General features: G+C 38.3%; 1 protein-coding gene across 2 annotated transcripts in view; it reads right to left on the reverse strand.

The window, feature by feature from the left end:
* The window catches only part of LOC130251804 (dystonin-like), a 285,947-nt gene that overhangs the window by 264,723 nt on the left and 2,337 nt on the right, over nt 1-18,887 (reverse strand). For both annotated transcript variants that reach the window (XM_056488729.1, XM_056488730.1), the window contains exon 3: nt 4,818-5,006. In XM_056488729.1, the coding sequence (XP_056344704.1) occupies nt 4,818-5,006 (189 nt within the window). The remainder of the gene's footprint in view (nt 1-4,817; nt 5,007-18,887) is intronic.

The raw sequence follows: 18,887 nt of genomic DNA on the forward strand, positions 1-18,887 counted from the left end.
AATGTTAATAAAAATGCTGAAAGTGAAAGATGGCATGATAATGTTTTGCCAAGTTTGCTTCTAAATGCAATTCACAGGAGACACAATCCAGGATGAGCAGATGTCTCCAAAAGAAAGAAGATATGAAGGCAATCTATAGATTAAATAGCTAATAGGTGGAAACAAGAAAGCCTTGTGCAGGGTGATGGGCAATATTTGCATCTCGTATGTTTTAGGTCATTCAAATAGCATGTAAAGGACGTAGTGATATTGGAAAATCAGTACATAACATCAGAGTAAGAACAAATAAAAGTTAATGCAATTAATATTATTTAACGAGACCTATTAACTCCTAAAAGATCCTGTAGAACAACTTGATCCATATAAAAAAATATTCTCAACTAAGGTGTCAGAAATTAGAGACTTCTGAGACTTCTATAAATTATTTGGTATCAGATGTTTAAAAATACTCTTAAGCGTTTTTCAGAGAGAATCCCAATACTGATATTCCCATAAGTTCTAAGGCTTAAACACAGCATGTAAGTAAAAACCAGGATAGCTGAAAAGAACATGAATGGGACAATTTATGGTTTTACAAGCACTAAAAATTGATCAAACTTTGCTGTCATGGTTTCTTCATCAGGGTACTCCTAGTGCAAGTTTCACTTTAGCCATGGGATTAGTCTCAGTGGAGCCTAATGAAGCTGCTCACATCAGGTTTCTTCCATATGTGACCTCCCAGATATCTGACCTCTCTCTGTTTTCCTTGTAGTGACTTGTGGCAATGCTGCACCCACCCCTAAGGAGTTAAATTGCTTCAGCAAAGGCCAGTCTTTAAATAATTAGAAACAGTTAATTAGGAGACCCTGAGGAATATCTACACTCAGCAGTGCTTCTGAGATAATTATTTGTCATCAGTTTATTCTTTGTAGGTTATATCAGAGATACTTTTCTTTGTAACAATATTCAGTAGATAATCATCTCAGCATATGCTGTTGCTACAGTTCTGAGGCAAAATAGATCACCTCTGGATGTGTAAAGGCTTTTTAGCAGAAAGAGAGCTTTCACATCTGAAAGTGAAGCAAACAGGTTTCTTTATCACCCTGTCTCTGTCTCTACCATGTCTTAAGAGTGATCACGAGAAACAAAAGTGCAAATTTTGGTACTACATCTCATAATTGTAAATAATCCTGGTGGCTGCATCAGTCAGTAAATTCAGGAGCCCTTCAAATTGTTTAACAATGGAAATGTCAAAAGATGCTGCTTTGACAGCATCTCTTTTCAATTATGTTAATAGACACACAAACATTGTTTGGCAGAACTGTACATCTAACTGACCCCACAGCTCAGGAGCCACGTGTTTACACAAACTCAAGGCCACCTATGAATTATTTGCAGCATTTTATACTTTGTGTCAGAGCAGAAGCATTATTTCAAATATAGATTATAGTTTCAAAATGCTTGCAATAGAATCCTCAGTTTAAAACCTGCCCTGAAAAAGTATTGCTAGGCAGCAGCACGCTCACAAGAGATTTTTGCACATCCTTCCACACCTTCAGAAAATTTAACTACCTATACAGAATCAGGTACCCAGTTTGTGAAAAGAGCAATATGAAACACTCCCTTGACTTGCATGCAATCATACCAATCTAAAAAACAGGGTTCTGCTTGTTCTCAAGAGTTCTCCATCATGTTCAAAAAGTACACATCAGAAATATTTATCTGTACCCTCCTCCATAGGAAGCTGCTGTAAACTGTCACCTATAGAGAATGTCAGCACAAATAATACAGCCACTACTAAGAGGGTGACCTACAGGGCATGAGATATAACAATATGGCCTAAAAGGAGAAGCCTCAGCACTATGTTCATTTTGCACTAGGGTAAGATAAATGAAAATGCCTTATAAACTTCATTTGGCAAGGATCAATATTAGCAAAAAATATATTTAATGTACCATTAATTACCTGGAAGGTGTAAAAAAACAATTAAATTTTCAGAGAAAACTCATGTTCTATTTCTGCAAACATCTCATGTAGATATTCAAGTGATGCAATTATTGTCTTCAGCAGGATTGCTCCCATCTAAACAATTACAAGTAATTTAGTTCTGACAAGATCAGGAACAATACTGGAAAGATCTCAGATTGCTATGCAGGAAGTAAGAAATAATAGAAGCAAATTCAGATAATTATAGCAGCAGCTAGGAAACTGAAAAACAAGATTTAGACACAACAAAACCAACCAAATACAAAATAGTCTAAATTAGCAAGAATAAAAAAGCCTAGCATCTAAATATCCACCAAAGCTTTTAATGAAATATCTGAAAAGTCTTTATATATGTGCATATATCTTAATATGACAACAAAACAGGCTAACATATTGGACATTTGCTGGAGAAGAGAAAAAGCTTTCCACAAAGTTTTTTCATAGTTACTTTGGAGATACCATTCTTGTCAGAAAAAACAGGACAAAAAGAAATGAGTAGGGTAAAAAACCAAAAAGGAGAACTGTTTTATGAGGAGAAATTATGTCTCCTGGTTAGCAGATATCATACATGACTTTTTCAAGTGATGACTCAGCAGAATATGGCCAAAATAAAAACATTGAGACAACAGATGATTTGGAGTGGTCCAAGTGGACAGAGCTAGAAATATCAGGAGGAGGGGAAGGGGAAAGAAATTATGCAAACAAGAGCACTTCTGGCACTGAATCATGTAAAACTTTATAAAGATGAAGGTCAAAAATTGCTCAGCTTCAAGACATTGAGACTAAGTAGGATGAAGATGCAGTAAACTGCAGGATGGACATCCTGGTGACTGCCTGGAATTCCACAACACTGCAGTGATTTGTCATGGCAATGGCATAAACCTTACTCACCCTGTCACCATGGCATTAATAATACACTCAGAATAACTTACAATGTCCATGAGAAATTAAATTGATGACTTATGTTTTCTGGATTGTAGTCTAATAAGGATAATTTTTTCTTTCATTCATCAAGATCATAGAAAGAAAAGCTATCAAAAGAACTATATAACTATATAAAAGATACTCTGCAAAAGCAATTTCAAGGAAGTGACATAATGGTGACAGCACTGAGAAAAGTTTTCTCTGAATCTGGGATTTATTATTGTTTCATTGAAACCTAGGACATCCTAGAACACAGTGGTAGATCTTAGCAGACACATTAAATCATACACAAGTGAAGTTATATAGTACTCTGCACATACTCTATTCTTTTTTTTTTTTTTTAAATTATTTTTCTGGTCCTTAAATCCCTGGCATACTACTGATTTTTGGAAAAAGCAGAGCTTTCTTAGCTTAACTAATCCATTCTTCCAAGCTTGTTTTGCTGCTTACACCCTTTCTACAGTTTTAGCTCTTTAATTCAGTGGCACTGATGCTCTTTTTCCAATTGGTAATCAGTGGCAATTGGTTACAGCCTCAGCAGTGACAGCCAGGCTTACCCTTGGCATAAGCCTACCATGGAAAAAAATATGAACAACCAAACAAATAAGGGAATTTTAAAAAAACCAAGAGGAATGGAAAAAAAGTGGTGATGATGGAAGAGGTGAAGGAAAGAGAACAAAGCAGGGAATGAACTAGAAGTGAATAATGAACAGAGGGAGGCTGGAGACCTAGTAGGAGTAACAGAGCTAGAAGACAAAGTAGTCTTGAAAGTAAGATAGGAGGGGAGTGAAAGAGAGGTGGTTGAGAAGAAAGTGACAGCAGATCCTTTAAGAAGAGTAGAAGACAAATCCATCAGATCAAATTAAACCACAAAAACATGAGCAGTGTAAAATAAACCATAAAGAGAAGCATGAGAGAACAGAGGAAAATGGGGACTAGTGAAGTGAAAGCAGAGAAACAAATTCAGATAACAGGTAAAAAACCTGGCAGCTGTTGGCAGCTACAGCTTTCTTTGCAAAAGTTGCTTGTTCTCTCAGGCAATGTAATTCCACTAAGGAATGCTTCCTCAAACCATCTTCAGAGCTCACTGATAATTCTTAGTGCTTAGTTAACACCAATCTAGGAAGGCTCAGTTAGGTTCTAGCAACTTCAAGATAATCTGGATTAAGGTATGCTCAATAGTTACCTCTTTAATAATACTAACTTTATAGAAGTTGTTCAAGCCCCATAACACTGGCACCAAAAAGTTATTCAGAAAATGTGTCAAAGCAATGAGCTCTCATTAAAAAGAGAAGTGCATTATGCCTGCAGGACAGAATAGGTCTTCATGCAAATTTACATTAGGAGCTGTATGTCTCAACAAACTGTCATATTTCCATACTGAAAGTAGGTTATCAGTGAACTGTGTGTAAATCAAGCTGAGGAGCAAAGAATTATAAAATTTGATCTAAGTTTTGTTGAGCAGAAAGACTGTAAACACTGTATAAATTAAAAGAAACCTAAAAATTAGATCTAGTAATGGTATTTAATATAAATTTGGTTCAGTACATAGCATCTCTTAAATCTGAGTAAGTAATTTCAATAAAATGCACATTTGCTATAAAAACCTGTTAAGTAATATCACTATAAAACTATCAAATTAAATATCTAATTTGATTACAGTCTATAGTTTAAATTATAAATTTTAAAAAATTAATATTTTAAAAAACCTCTTCAGAACTGGATTATTTTTTAGAGGTATACATCAACATTAAATACAGTCTTACCAACTTTTATCTGGATTTGCTGCTGAATATGAGAACTGAAAAGGTTTTTAAATTCAGGAAGAGAATATGAATAGCCCAAAAATTAGAATTATATTACATGCCTCTAAATATAAGCACTTTTACAACTTTAAGTGCTATTTATCCCTAAAGGTGAATACTTACAGGTTTTCGAGTTGGGGTAACTTGAACAGAATGGTAAAATTCTGGTTGGACTCGGCTGCTTTTCTTGATTTTCCTTTTTCTGACAGAAGTTTCCTGCTCACTGAGATGGTGAGCTTCCACTATGGGCTGTGTTTCCTCCAGCCGAGGTGCCACACGTCTTCTGGCATGGCGAGGACTTGATCTGAAGCCCTAAAGTATGAGAAAAAGCAATCATCGTGTTTGGCATCCCCCAAAATGGAGCTTGTAACAACAGCAAAACCACACAGGATCTCAACAACAGCTCAAGGTACAGGCATGCTCACCTTCAATTAATATAATGTCCATATATACTGCATGTAACAATAAAGAGAGGTTGCCAAGTGCTGTTGATTTATATTGTTTAATTATATGTATTATAGAAACAGCCAGTAGCAGTAACTCCTGTTGCTTTTCTTTATAACCTCACACTTTTAGTTTTTTATAACTAAAAAGTTATAATTTAAATTTTATAATTAAAAATTTCCAGGTTAAATCTTGGCCTCATGAGAAATGGTTTCAGAGAGCATGGGCTGAAAACGTGGCTTTTTTCCTGAGAATGAAAGTGAAGAAAAATTGATAGGTGATAACAATTACATCGTCTCAGAAATATGGGTATATTTGGCCGTATTAATAAACTCAGGAAAAGCTGCCCTTCTGAAATGCTTTTTAGAGGCTTTCTGGGAAAACCTCTGAGCATCATCCAGAACAGCTCATAGACTTACAGAATTTCATTTCTTTAGTGGCAACATGCATAATGCAATCTCTTTATTGCTACCTGCAGAGCACTTACAATGAGCATTCTCTCATTTCACCGAGTCCCCTTATGAGCATGCACAAGTCTGACAAGGGCCATTTGTACTGAATACAATGTTGGTTGATATTAAACCTGGCCAGGTTGTAAATACTCATTCATTTAGTCATATCAGCTTTCAGAATAGGTGAGCCAAACCTGTCCTTAGTGACAATCTGCAGTTTAAGGACTATATTTCTTTTCAAAACCAAGAATAGATGTAACAATTCCTAATTTTCTACTTTCTTTTTTCCTCTAATAGAATACCTCTGTTGAATGCAACAAAGCCAGCATTTTAGAATCAACTTCTGCAAGGTTAGATTTCAGATAAAACTGCAGAAATCTGTGCTGTGGATCTAAATATCCTGAATTCCTGCCAGCAGAAAACTAGTGGGAGCAGTACATTCTCATATAAATCTGCTGTTCTTTTTCTCCACCCTTACATTAGCTTTTGGGTTTTGTTTTGCCTTTTCTTACTTTAATTAGGAAATCAGCACAAAAGAGTTATGCTAAAATGCTGTTATGTTGGTAAATTGAAACAATCAAAAATATGTCTCTGTGAAAAGTGGATTTCCTCCACTAATGTTCATGAGACTGCAAGGGAAGACAGCAAAAGTCTGTCCTGGACACTCAGATGGACAGACAAACAGCTATCTTCATTATTTAGAGGTATTCCACATTAAGTAAATATACCCTTAAATGGCCAAAAGACACAAACACACATTTACATACACATGCTAGTAATTGCTATAGATATACATTGCATGCAGCAGATGATGTAAAAAGGTTGAAGTGGAAAGGTGAAGTAACTTCCAGGGAACAACCTTCTATACATAAACACTGCAGAGGAGGGACAGAAATAGAGCTCAAATCTACTTAGTCAGTCTGGGAGGTTCATGTGTGCAGTGCATCAGGGCTGTGAAATATACATGATGCAAAGGTGCAGCCAAAATTTCTTGAATCTTTTTTTTGTGATCCCTCCTACTCTACAGAGGCAATGGAATCATTCAGAGTTTAGATAAGGACACCCCATATCTGAATGGAAAAAGGATCCTGCCCATACCAACCAAAGCAAGCAATAAAGTGGAAGTCACTGCAGCCAGCACATCTGGGCAGATTTAGGATGATCTCCAAACATTCAAAGACCTAAATCTGAGACTCTGCCACACTACTGCAGCAGGAAAGCTTATTGCCCCGTGTTGTCTCTACACTGTGAAACAGCTAACAGATACTTACAAGGTATCATTCAACATGATGCTAGGGACTATTTGGGATCAGAGAGGAAAACACAACTCAGGGAGCTTCCTACAGCAGGGCTTACTATTCATGGGAATTTTCTTTTAGCAAAAAATGCTAGTGTGCATGGGGGATTATTCCATGGCAAGTGAAAATATTCCTTAAGAGACCAAAACACCCAGCTAATCTATACCAAGTTCTGAAATCAGAATAGGTTTTCTAAATGCTAAATGCATTATGGTTTATTTAGATGAGGGCCACTGGCCAAAGCCTTTGCTATACCCTGCACTGCTCCCTCACCACACTCCCATCCCATTAGCTGGATAAAACTCTTCAGGAAAGTATGTTTATGTAACAGAAGAATTTGATAGAAGCTAAGCAGCTCTAAAAGTGCTTAGAAACACATGCCAAATAGGGATTTAAGTATGTGGGTCTGTCTCACCAAGTGGCTTCACCTCAAAATACGTCTAGGTTTATGATTATTATGTTTCAATATGAAAAAGCCACCTGTAATTTCCAGAAAAATCTGTTTATGGACAATGTTTCACTTCGATAGTGTCTGTATTTTTTCACTTTTGTCGTTTACTGCTAGCAAGAAAATGGGATCTTTATCTCTTTAAGAGCTCATCTGCTTCTGTTTGCTGAGGCTCATTCTTCTCTTGAAGTCATAATCTGCCTGCAGTATCACAAATGGTTGCTGTGAGGAGGATTATAATGTGATAAAGGCAGAGGATCATGATTTCAGGTGGAAAATTAATTCTGTATCTACAAAGATAATGTTACAAGGACAGAGTCCTCAGACCAAACCCCAAAATGCTTACTCATACCTGCAGTGAGACTTTACCAAAACAAAGACACAAATCTGGAAAATTTCAAAATTTGGTAATCAAAAATGAAGACAGCAGTTAAAAGTGATGTAACATATGGAAGCTGCTGCTCCTATGCTCAGTGCAAAATTAGGATGCCTGGTGATTCCTTCTAAACAGTGAAATGAACAGAAGCTTTTTGTGTAATCTGTTTCATTTATCCCTCAGTTTAGCCCAGAATTAAAAACATCATATTAATACAGCAATCAAAATAAAAACCATGGAAATCACACAAATATTTGTTTGGCAAAGACAGCACTATTTTAGATGTTAAGTCAGTGCTCATAGATGAGCAAAAAAGTGTTAGAAAATGCTCAGGGAAGCACAGTACACCACCTGAGGCCAAATCACTGAGGAAGAGCTGGAGATTTTAAAATCACATGGATATTTATAACAAAGTTGCTCTAACACCTTAAGCAATTTGTAGTTTCCAGTATCATGTGAATGCTGTGTCACTGAGCAATGAAAACCTTTTCTTGTTCTTTGTGTTGGGAGGGAGTTGCTCATTCCCAGAACCTACAGCCTGACTCATTTTTGTGCCTGTAAAATTCTGAAACAAGGCAAACCAAACAAAACATCAAACACGTATTTTTAGAAAACCTGTCTTCCAAATACCAAAATAGCTGCACAAAGATTTACACTAAAGGAATCTTCCTTAAAGAAACAACTCATATGATCACCAGAACCAGGTGATTTCAAGCATATCAGAGGAAGACACAGAGAAGAGCTGAACCTGGAATTATCTTCTCTGCAAAAGCAGTCATGTGCATCCATCCAGTTAGAGTCTGCTGGAATCCAGGAAGAATGATCTTCCTAACCAAACTCTACATCAAACAGGAATGGAGAGGTGTCTCTGGAGGCTCTTGCAGAGCCAAAGGTTAGCTCACCTGGTCCCAAGGAGCTTTTCTATACAAGGTAGCAGGCAGGGGAGATTGGCCTCTTTTAGCTGAAATTCATCCTTTTAAATCTTCTCTGGATATTGGGGATTTTTTGTTTTGTTTTGTTTTGGGGTTTTTTTGGGTTTTTTTGGGGTTTTTTTTTTGTTTTTGTTTGGTTTTTTTTTTGTTGTTGTTGTTGTTGTTGTTGTTGTTGTTGTTGTTGTTGTTGTTCAAGCTTTTTTTCTCTGTAATTGGGTGTGATAGCATCGAAAGAACCTATTCTGTCTATCTTGATACCCAAATCAACGATACCTGTTGCCAGCCTGGCCACTGCATGCCAGAGCACACTGTGTAAAATTACTTTCAGAGTAAGGCGTTCTGTGAAAAAATATCTTGTCCAGCCAAATTTTAACTTCACACCTCCGATTCAGTGACTAATTTCTTGTCTATAGAAGCACATGTGGGTTTTCTCTGACCCAAGTTCAGCATTCATCCCCTCCCTGGGTTGCCCTTTGAGCCACCAAAGGCAGCAGGCCAGAGGAGCCACTCCCTCACTGCACCTATTTCTCTCCTTTGGCCATACCCAGAGCCCAGACTGACCACTTCACTCACAGACATCCATACTGTGAGTATCCAAATTAAATAGCATGGATCAGATCCATGGTGACTAGGTTTTGGTCTGCCTTCAATATGGTATTCATCTTTCCATATTTTACCATCAGACTTCCTTTTATTTTTCTCCTTTTACATGAAATCATTCTGGTCTCTTCCATCCCTTTTTTTCCTGTGAGAGTTTCACATTTCCTCATTCATGGATATCAGCCTTGATGGATCCCCATAATTCAGTACAGCACACTTATAAATTTATATTACTGATATATATAACAGTAGCACATGTTTTTCTGTTCTGTTTAAACATTTCCCTTCTCTTCTTCTTTCCAATGTGAGGCTATACATCAGAAAGTAGTCCTCACTGAACTGTTAAAAATCATTCAAAAGGCCCTTTCCTAAGATCACAAACCTAAAAATTAAGAATGTGGCTAAAGACTTCTCTCTGTAACATACTCAGCCTTGCATTTCTTAACAGCATCATGTGTATTTATTTGCCCCATTTCTTCACTATGGTCTGGTATTTGATAATGAAATGTGTTATACTCTGCTGTCCTTGTTGTGGCTTTTTGCTTATTCTCATTCCTAATCAATTCATCATAAAAACAGAAATTTGAAATTTCCTAAAAAACTTATTTAGCTTTTGCTTTTATTTAAATTTACAGATAAGAACATTTTGAATAATGCATTGAATCTTTTTCTTTCACTTAGTTTTCCTGTATTTATTTTGACTTCTTTGTCTGATACTTTATTAAAAACAGATGAATACATCAGTGGTACCCCATGTGTGCATTATTGCTTTAGTGATATAAATCTGACTCCTCCATTCTTTCAATGTGCAATTGTATTAATTTACCAGCTCCTTCTCCTCTCCATTCTAGTTTCTACTGGCCCTACTGCCTTCATCACATGTTATCTCTATTTTTATGCTTGATAAGAAGCCATATTCGGTTTCCATTTTTTCCAGTGTATTTCATGTAGAATATATTGGTTGTCAGAATTCTGATCTTGGAACCCAACCTTTCCAGTCAGTATGGGTTTTTTGGAGTCAGAAAGCATTAACATCAATAGAGGTAAAAGTGCATTACTGATGTCCAGCTGAAGTCAACAGAAATCTTTGCATTAACTTCAGTGGGCTCTGGACTGCAGCCCAGTTTACCTCCTGGCAGAACTTCAGGAAATCACAGAGAAAGTGCTAGCTAGCATCAGGCCATAATTCAGTGACAGCAGAACTTGAGAGTGTTTGCAAAGGCCTTTACAGACATTTGAGTAATTCCTGTAGATTGAGGTGTGCTAATAAATACTAAAGCCAAAAGAAGCTTAGACAGGATATCAGCTTTGTGCTCTTGCTCTTAAGGTTTCTGACAGTGGTTGTATGTGCATGAGAATTGTCATCTGTTACCATTGTCAACTAATGGCCTAAGAAATAATCTTCAAATTGTCAGTTACCACATGTTTAAAGCTTGGAAACTTTCATGTCTACACAACCCACAACATCTTAGGGCCTGCAGACATTAGTATGCATAGCATCAAACCCTTCTCAAGATGCTGGCATTCTCAACTGTTCTACAGACAGGCTGAAAGAGAATTAAACCCTGTAGCTGGAGTACCTACTTCAACTAAAATGGCAGATTTAATTAAATAACTTTATTGTATCATATTCCCCTGCACATTGAGAGAGAAAAATTTGAGATTCTTTCTACTACATAGAAAAACATATATATGTGTATGCACATATCTATGCATCTGAATTGTAAGAACAGTTCTAAATTTCCCTTCTTCCTCTTTCTCAGATATTTCCATTCCAAATATCATCAGCTTACAAAGAACCAAAGAAAACCCCACAACATTTATTTAACAGCAAATTCTGCAAGTTCCACCCAAAATCCAAGATTCAAGTTAAGTTCTCCAAGATATTTATAGTAAAGATTGCTAAGTAATGTAAGATGTAAATTTTCTATCACAGGAAGATTACCTACACTCACTGAGTGTATTACTTCACTAACACCCAAGGAGGATGCAACTGCATTTGTTTTATTTTGATTCTATCAGAACTAAAAAAACAGACTGCAACCCTTTGTGTGTGTGGTTATCTTATTTTTTTTTTTTTTAACATACAAAGGGTTATTCCTATAAAGATCTGAATCACAATTTAAAACATAAAATATAAGATTTTACATTTCATTTCTCTTTCCACTCCCTCATTAGCAAGCTTTCACTGATGCTGCTTTGCATGCCTTATGTTTATTTTAAGAGATATTATTCTTATCTTATAAAATCTAAACTCTAAGCAGTGCTGGAACCATTTCTTAGATACTGAAGACTGTGATTTGGCACATGCAATATTCCAAGATAAGTCCACACGTTTAAGGCATTTAAAGCAATTGCTTTTTACATAACCTGAACAAGATTACTTTCCCAAACGAATTCATGAAACAGAACATCAGTAATCTGCTTTCCAGCTCCTAAGCAGGCCCCCCATGTAAATACATAGAAGACTTTGTATTTAGGAGCCCCTAGGTTTAGGTGTGAATTTAGAATACAATGTCTAATAACCAATGCTATATTACACTGCTGTTTAACATGACATGTTTGTTGTTTCCTGTCACAAGGTCAGGATTCTTGTTAAAGCATAGGTAAGTTGTAACATCAGGAAAATCAGATGATCTGCCAGCAAATAGCCAAATGGCACACCCAGTCATGCCTCAAGATACCCTTTAAATACTCTTTCCTGTCTAAAGCTATACAAGGCTGGCCTGTTCTCCAAGCAGTGCTATCATTCTCTGACAAGAAGGCTTGCAGCTCTCCACAGCAGCTTTGCAATGTCCCAGTTCCTTCTCTGTTACCTCAGGGCACTGCAAGCCTACCTAGAAAGGGAACTATTACTTAAGAACCCCAAAAAAAAAAAAAAAATATCAGTGTACTGCTTGATCAGTGGTCTGCAAGGGAAGGTTTAAATTAAAATATACTAGCACATTCCCCAAGCATGTCCCCCTTTCCAGCCCTGCTTCCTCCTTTTTCCATCTCACTGTATCATCTTGGGCAGTGTCCAGTATATATCAAGGATCTGCCAGAAGGAATTAACTTAAATATTAAAAATACAGTAAGAAGCTGAATAAGAAATAGCAGAGATTGCTAAACCATACCAGCACTGCCAAACATCCAATACAGATTACTCTGTTCTGTCCAGTGTGCTTGTTTGAAACACAAACTGGCAAGAATTTATCCTGCCACAGCACATGAAGATGTGTCTGTACTTTTTCAGAATAAAATAGATGCATAACTGATGAGAGACTTAGTAGGAATATATTATAAAAATATACCTAGGCTAGAATTCAGGTATCTATTAAGATAACTAGATTCAGATACCAACAACATACCTGAACAAGCCTTGTTTCCTGTTATCACCAGTAAAAAATTTAGCAGACACTAAATTCAGTGAGACTTGAAGAACCATTCAGCACATCCTGAAGCAGACAGCAGCACTAGGTCAGCTGAGTACCTCTACAGACTATAATGTGTAGATGCCTACAGTGAGCTTACTGGGTTGCATAAGGGGATGCTGGTTTCACAAATTCACTTTCCAACTCCTACTTCAATGAAGGAAGTCAGTAGGATCACAAAAAGCAAGAGAATGATGGCTCAACTTGGTTCAATTTTGTTCTTTCTAGAACAAGGGAGAAGGATAAATACAATACCTCAGCCTGACAGGATTATGTATTTCAGCAGAATTTGTGCTACCAATTTATATAATCATCAATTAAGACTCTAGGCTCTGTGTTTCACTTCCAGTCTGCTCTACTACCTACCCTGCCACCCTGAAGCTGAGTGCTGTACTCAAACAGCTGAGTGGACAGGGGAGATAAGGACATTGGCACAACTTGCAAGAGAAGTGTCTTTGCCCCAACACCAAGAGCAGTTAGTTTCTGTAGCTGATGCAGTGTTTTCACACTTCAGCCACAACTCATGTTTCATTGCCACTGATGAGTCAGGAACAGCAAAGCTCTGACTCTCCTTGAGGCAAGGCAGTAGGGCACAAGGAGCCCAGCAGGGACTCAGACACTTTGGGCACAAATACCCAGGCTCACTGGTGAACCAGAAACACAAGGAATAAGCTCAAAACCGAGGCAGCTTTGCTAGCACTGTGCCAAGATGAGGTGTCTCCACTGTGAGCCTGACATGCTGAAGCATCTCTGGCACACAGTGCTGAGCCTTGCCCTGGAGCAGCCCACGTGCCCACGCTGCAGAGCCCGAGACCCTGCAGGCTGCAGAGCACGTGGAGCAGGGTGAGGCTGCAGCTCTGCCTGGGATCCTCTCACGTCTGACACGGCCAGGCACAAAAACACAGCCCAGCTGAATCACATCCTACGTGAAAACATCGAGGAGACTTCACCCTGTGCTCTGCACATTCTTCCACAGCACATCAAAGGTGCCTCTACTTAAAAGTCTGGGAATGGAGAGTGTGTGAGCGAGGTTTCCATGACCAAGGAAAACACAAGTAACAACCCCGAGGTCACAGTACCTGTTCATGTGGTGCTTTCTTACATTTAATACCCTCAGTCTAAAGAGCTGAGCTGTTTCTGAAGGAGCACCCACAACCTGATCTGTCAACCTTACAATCTAACTACAGCAACTGTAAAATCAGTGCAGATGATGAAGCTTTTCTGAGCAGTGTGTGATCCATGGAGCCCTGCATGATCCCTTCTGTCTGTGACAGAACAGTTTTGACAGGAGATGTGGTAATACATGCACCCACTGCAAGTATGAGCTCAGCTATTTTAATTGATGGTTTCAATCTGAGGTTTGTTTAGGGCAAAAGACAGTGGCTAGAAACTCCCATTCTGTACACGTGTACAATGTGTCTGTTGACAGGCAGATGGCCATAAGCCATGCTCCCCCTGAATCCCCTTGAAACCAGGGTTCTGCTTGTGTGCACAGTGAGTGTGCACTTTAATGGCACACAGCACAACTGAACTGCAGCCCCTCTAAAACCCACATCTCCAGAGACAACAGTAGATACTGAGAAACATGGATATCTAAATGATAGCCATGAGATTGTTGTATATACTAACTGTGCATTAATGAGAAATTGAAGAGTAAGAACATTTATGAGGCAGTGTATCTTTATGCAATGATTTTCCTCCCAGGACCAGATCTGACCACTGATGTGAACCATAACACAATGTCAGTACTTTTCTAGGTGATTGATAGAGCTCAGGGGTGATTCCCTCAGCATTTCAAAGCTCTGCAGACCACCAGAAGCCAGAGCAGAGATACAGACAACCAGAAGGCTATATAAATACATCAGGCATTTGTACACTACACTGTAGTACAGAGTAAAAGTACCCAAGTTAACTTCTCTGGAGTTAGTTTAGCTCGGCACTCGAGCAGTTTGGCTGCAGCAAAGAGGTAATTGCCATGTGTTTTGTGATACAATTGCCAAACAGGCTGTTCCCCAGCACAGACCAATGCTTGTGGGCCATCTAAAGGCAGCACTGCTGTGACTAAAGCTGACAAAGACTGATGCACAGATGACACATAGTAAACCAAATCTCAGTGATACCTGGTTTGCCATGTGACAGCTCAGTGTGACATGCTCTGTTTGGCCCACATTATTGGATATGTTATGAAAAATGGACAGAAGGATTTGTCCTTATTCAGAATAACCTGTATTTATAGCTCTCCATTCATTCCTATATGTAAGTGCTCTCATACATCTAAGAAAACAATTTATTTTTTCTCTGATTTATTTTCCTTTGAACTTGTTCCTTAACTCTTAGACAGCTAATGGAAAAATAGTTTAAATATCCTGAGGGAAAATCATGTCAAACACAAAGGTAAAATATTTTTAGGCTGATTCAGCTTCGTAAAGATAATGAAACGTCCTTTCAATAGGTGAATGAATGTATTTTTCTGGCTAATCCTGCACATTTGTTGTGCTCCTTGGATGCACTCCCTCCAATCAAACAGAAGACTTAAATTCAGCTTGGAGGTCTGTTGATTTCTCCTTTCACTGGAGCTGAACATATCTGGAGCAGTTTATAAATAACTGCAATGCTCAGGATGAATTATGGTGCAACTCTTCAAAGACTATTCATTATTGTTTTGTAAGATAACTAGAACTGTATTTTTAGGCATCTCTCTTGCAGTCGGCCTCAGAAGGGGAATGATCATGGCAAAGGTACACTTAGGGATAAGTTTATGAACAATTTTCTGGGCATCTGTGTTGAGAAAGTAATATACACATTCCCAGAGACTGTTGTACTATAGTTTTGCATCCATTGTACCATAATGGATGAATTAGAAAACCCATTTGCTCTTAAAAAAGGTCATCAGTCTTCTATGAACTCTTTCACTACCAGTCTAGTCACAACAATACAGAATCACAGAATCACAAGGTTGGGAGAGACCTTCAAGATCATTGAGTCCAACCCATGCCCTAACACCTCAATTAACCATGGCATTGAGTGCCACATCCAATCTTTTTTTAAACACATCCAGGGATGGTGACTCCACCACCTCCCCAGGCAGGCCATTCCAGTACTTGATCACTCTTTCCATAAAAATCTTTTTCCTAATATCCAACCTGTGTTTTCCTTGGCATAGCTTAAGGCTGTGTCCTCTGGTTCTGTCAGTTGCTGCCTGGAGAAAGAGACCAACCCCACCTGGCTAGAATCACCTTTCAGGGAGTTGTAGAGAGTGATGAGGTCACCCCTGAGTCTCCTTTTCTCCAGGCTGAACACCCCCAGCTCCCTCAGCCATTCCTCACAGGGTTTGTGTTCCAGCCCCTCTCCAGCCTCGTTCCCTCCTCTGGATGTGCTCAAGCATCTCAAAGTCCTTCCCAAACTGAGGGGACAGAACAGGACACAGCACTCAGGGTGTGACCTCACCAGTGCTGAGTGCAGGGGAGGAATGAGCTCCCTGCTCCTGCTGCCACACCATTCCTGACACAGGCCAGGGGCCATTGGCCTCCTTGGCCACCAGGGCACACTCTGGCTCATGTTCAGTCTGGACCAGCACCCCCAGGTCCCTTTCTGCCTGGGCACTGTCCAGCCACACCATCCCCAGCCTGTAGCACTGCAGGGGGTTATTGTGGCCAAAATGCAGGACTTGACACTTGGACTCATTAAACCTCATCCCACTGGACTCTGCCCATCCATCCAACCATTCCAGGTCTCTGCAGAGCCCTTCTACCTTCCAATAGATCACCACATGCTCCCAGCTTAGTATCATCTACAAATTTACTAATAAAATACTCAATATCCTCACCCATGTCATCAATGAAAATCTCGAAATAGACTGGATATATACAACCTTGTAGTGACTATTCAGTATACAAAAATGATGATGTGGGGTCTGCAAAACTCAAACCACCACATATTATTCCTTTGCTACAGACATGGCTAACACACTGCCAGCCCTTCCAGAGAGTCTTTTCATGAAGTGTCAACTCCTACTTGCTTTACTGGTATGTTTGGTCCCACCTGAGGTTAAGTGAAGTCAGAATTCACAGTTGACACTAAAACTTGCACTGATTTGTTTCCTAGTCATTTTAGACCTGCAGGTCTCAGTGGAAGCATTCAGTAGAAACTGCCCAAAATATGTGAGTCAAAATTAAATAAATACAAAGTGACACCATGTTGCTTGTGACTATCCGTTGGCACTGATACTTTCAGTTCCTGAGGTCACAGTATCTCTAACGGGAAAGGTAAGGGACAGGAAAACTGTGAAGCTCAGAGAAAATTTCAGGCAAAAGATTTATAAATCTGGTCATTTTTCCTCAATGATATGAAAACTGCTGCTTTAGCAATTAGCACAATTATCCCTTCACAATCTCATAAACCCAACCATTTATAGAACCTGAATGACAACCTTCCTTTTCAACACACAAAATCAAAAGACATTAAGAATTATACCATTCAGATTAATTCCTTCCAGCCTAAGGGCTAGAAGCTTACTTCCCTTTTAATTGAAAGGTAAAAATCTCACATAATCAAATGACTCCAGGGACTTCACCTATGATGAAAACTAATTCAGAAAGAAATTCAAATCACAAGAAGTGGAAACACCAATACATTAAGATTTTAAATTGAAAGGTACAGAACTTTCAGACCTCTTTCTAAAGTGTAAAATGGTAAACATTGAAATGTATCAAGCCCAAGCCCACAAAGTACTCAGAGAAAATTCCTCTACTTCATGAAAAAAACAACTTCTACAAAGAACAAAAGAATGAAATTTATAGTCTTTACATTTTTTCAATAACAATAATAATAAGACCCAACAATGCATCATAGTCCCTACTTTGCTAAAACTCTCACTGAGTTATACTGTTATTTTGGCGTGGTTTTGGTTCAGCACAGACATTTCATTCTACAACTGATTCTCAAAATAAAGAGAGACTAGTGCAAACAACTACATCAAAGTCTGATGTGTCATGTAGCAATGAATATTTCTGTTGGAAATTTATTTGTTTTCTTTTTAGAGCAGTGGCATATCTAGGTCTTCCTGAGATTAGGAACATTAACTATTCTGGGTGTGATTCCTTTGTGACTTCATGGAATTTCTATAGTACCTGGGGAATGAAAGAATCTTAAGAGCAGTTATAGTCATAACGAGCCTGAGGACTGTAAATAAAAAATAAATCAAAAATTTGGCCTGACTAACTTCAGACGGTAGCAAGTGTTAATGGGGAGGTGGAGACGTCACTGTATTATCTCAATAAACTCTCACATCTTCCTGGTTAATTCTTTCTGTTATTAAGCACCTCTAACAAAGACAGATTTTAACCTACTTTATATTCATAATGATTCATGCAAATTTTCCTCCTTTTGAGGCAGGGGGTCAAGTGTTTAAGTTCATTCTATAATAAGCAATATCTGCATAGACTTTTGATGTATAATAATGAGGCACGTTTTGCAGAGACACTAAAAATCAAGGCCCACAAAAATGAACTATTAGTGGATTCAATTCACTAGTGGCATATAAAATTCAAAATAGAAGGGCTGAAAAGGATCATAAATACACCTTCAAATTCTGTATCTACCCTCCCATAGTATGCAGTCTTAGTTTTTATTGTGGTTCAGTATTAAAGGAAAAGGATTCAATAGTTCTCACTGTATACAGACAATGAAGGCATGCACCATGAGAGCTGTGGCTGTGGCAAAGAATCTCAACATAAATTTGCACATCTACTTTTTTCCAAATATAAGGCTTTCCTGGCAGGCAGTCAATCATGCAGGAATTGCCAACATTCTGTAGATAGGGCAATTATAATTCTCTGTGCACTGCTGCTAGACCACCTGCACGTTCACATGTGATGGAAGTCAGATTTGAACCCAGCTCTCAGGAGATGAATGCCAACCCACTGCTATTTACTATCAGCCTATTTTTCATTATCTTTCATTATAATTAAGAAACACTATTTATAACTACACCTGACAAACAACTAAGCGTGGTGGAAGCTAGCAGATGTATAAAACTTGTGCTATAAAACTTGGAACTGAGATATTGCATTAATTTTGGGGGTGGGGGAAATACGCAAAGCCCATATTTTCATGGATCATGCTTTGCTTTCATCAACATTGTATTGCAGTTGGAAGTGCATAAGGCTTTGTGATGACAGAGATAGAGAATGTCGAATTCTGCTTCAAGATAATGTTTCCAATATTTTTAT

This window comes from Oenanthe melanoleuca, chromosome 3 (genome assembly GCF_029582105.1).
Source record: "Oenanthe melanoleuca isolate GR-GAL-2019-014 chromosome 3, OMel1.0, whole genome shotgun sequence".
NCBI lineage: Eukaryota > Metazoa > Chordata > Aves > Passeriformes > Muscicapidae > Oenanthe > Oenanthe melanoleuca.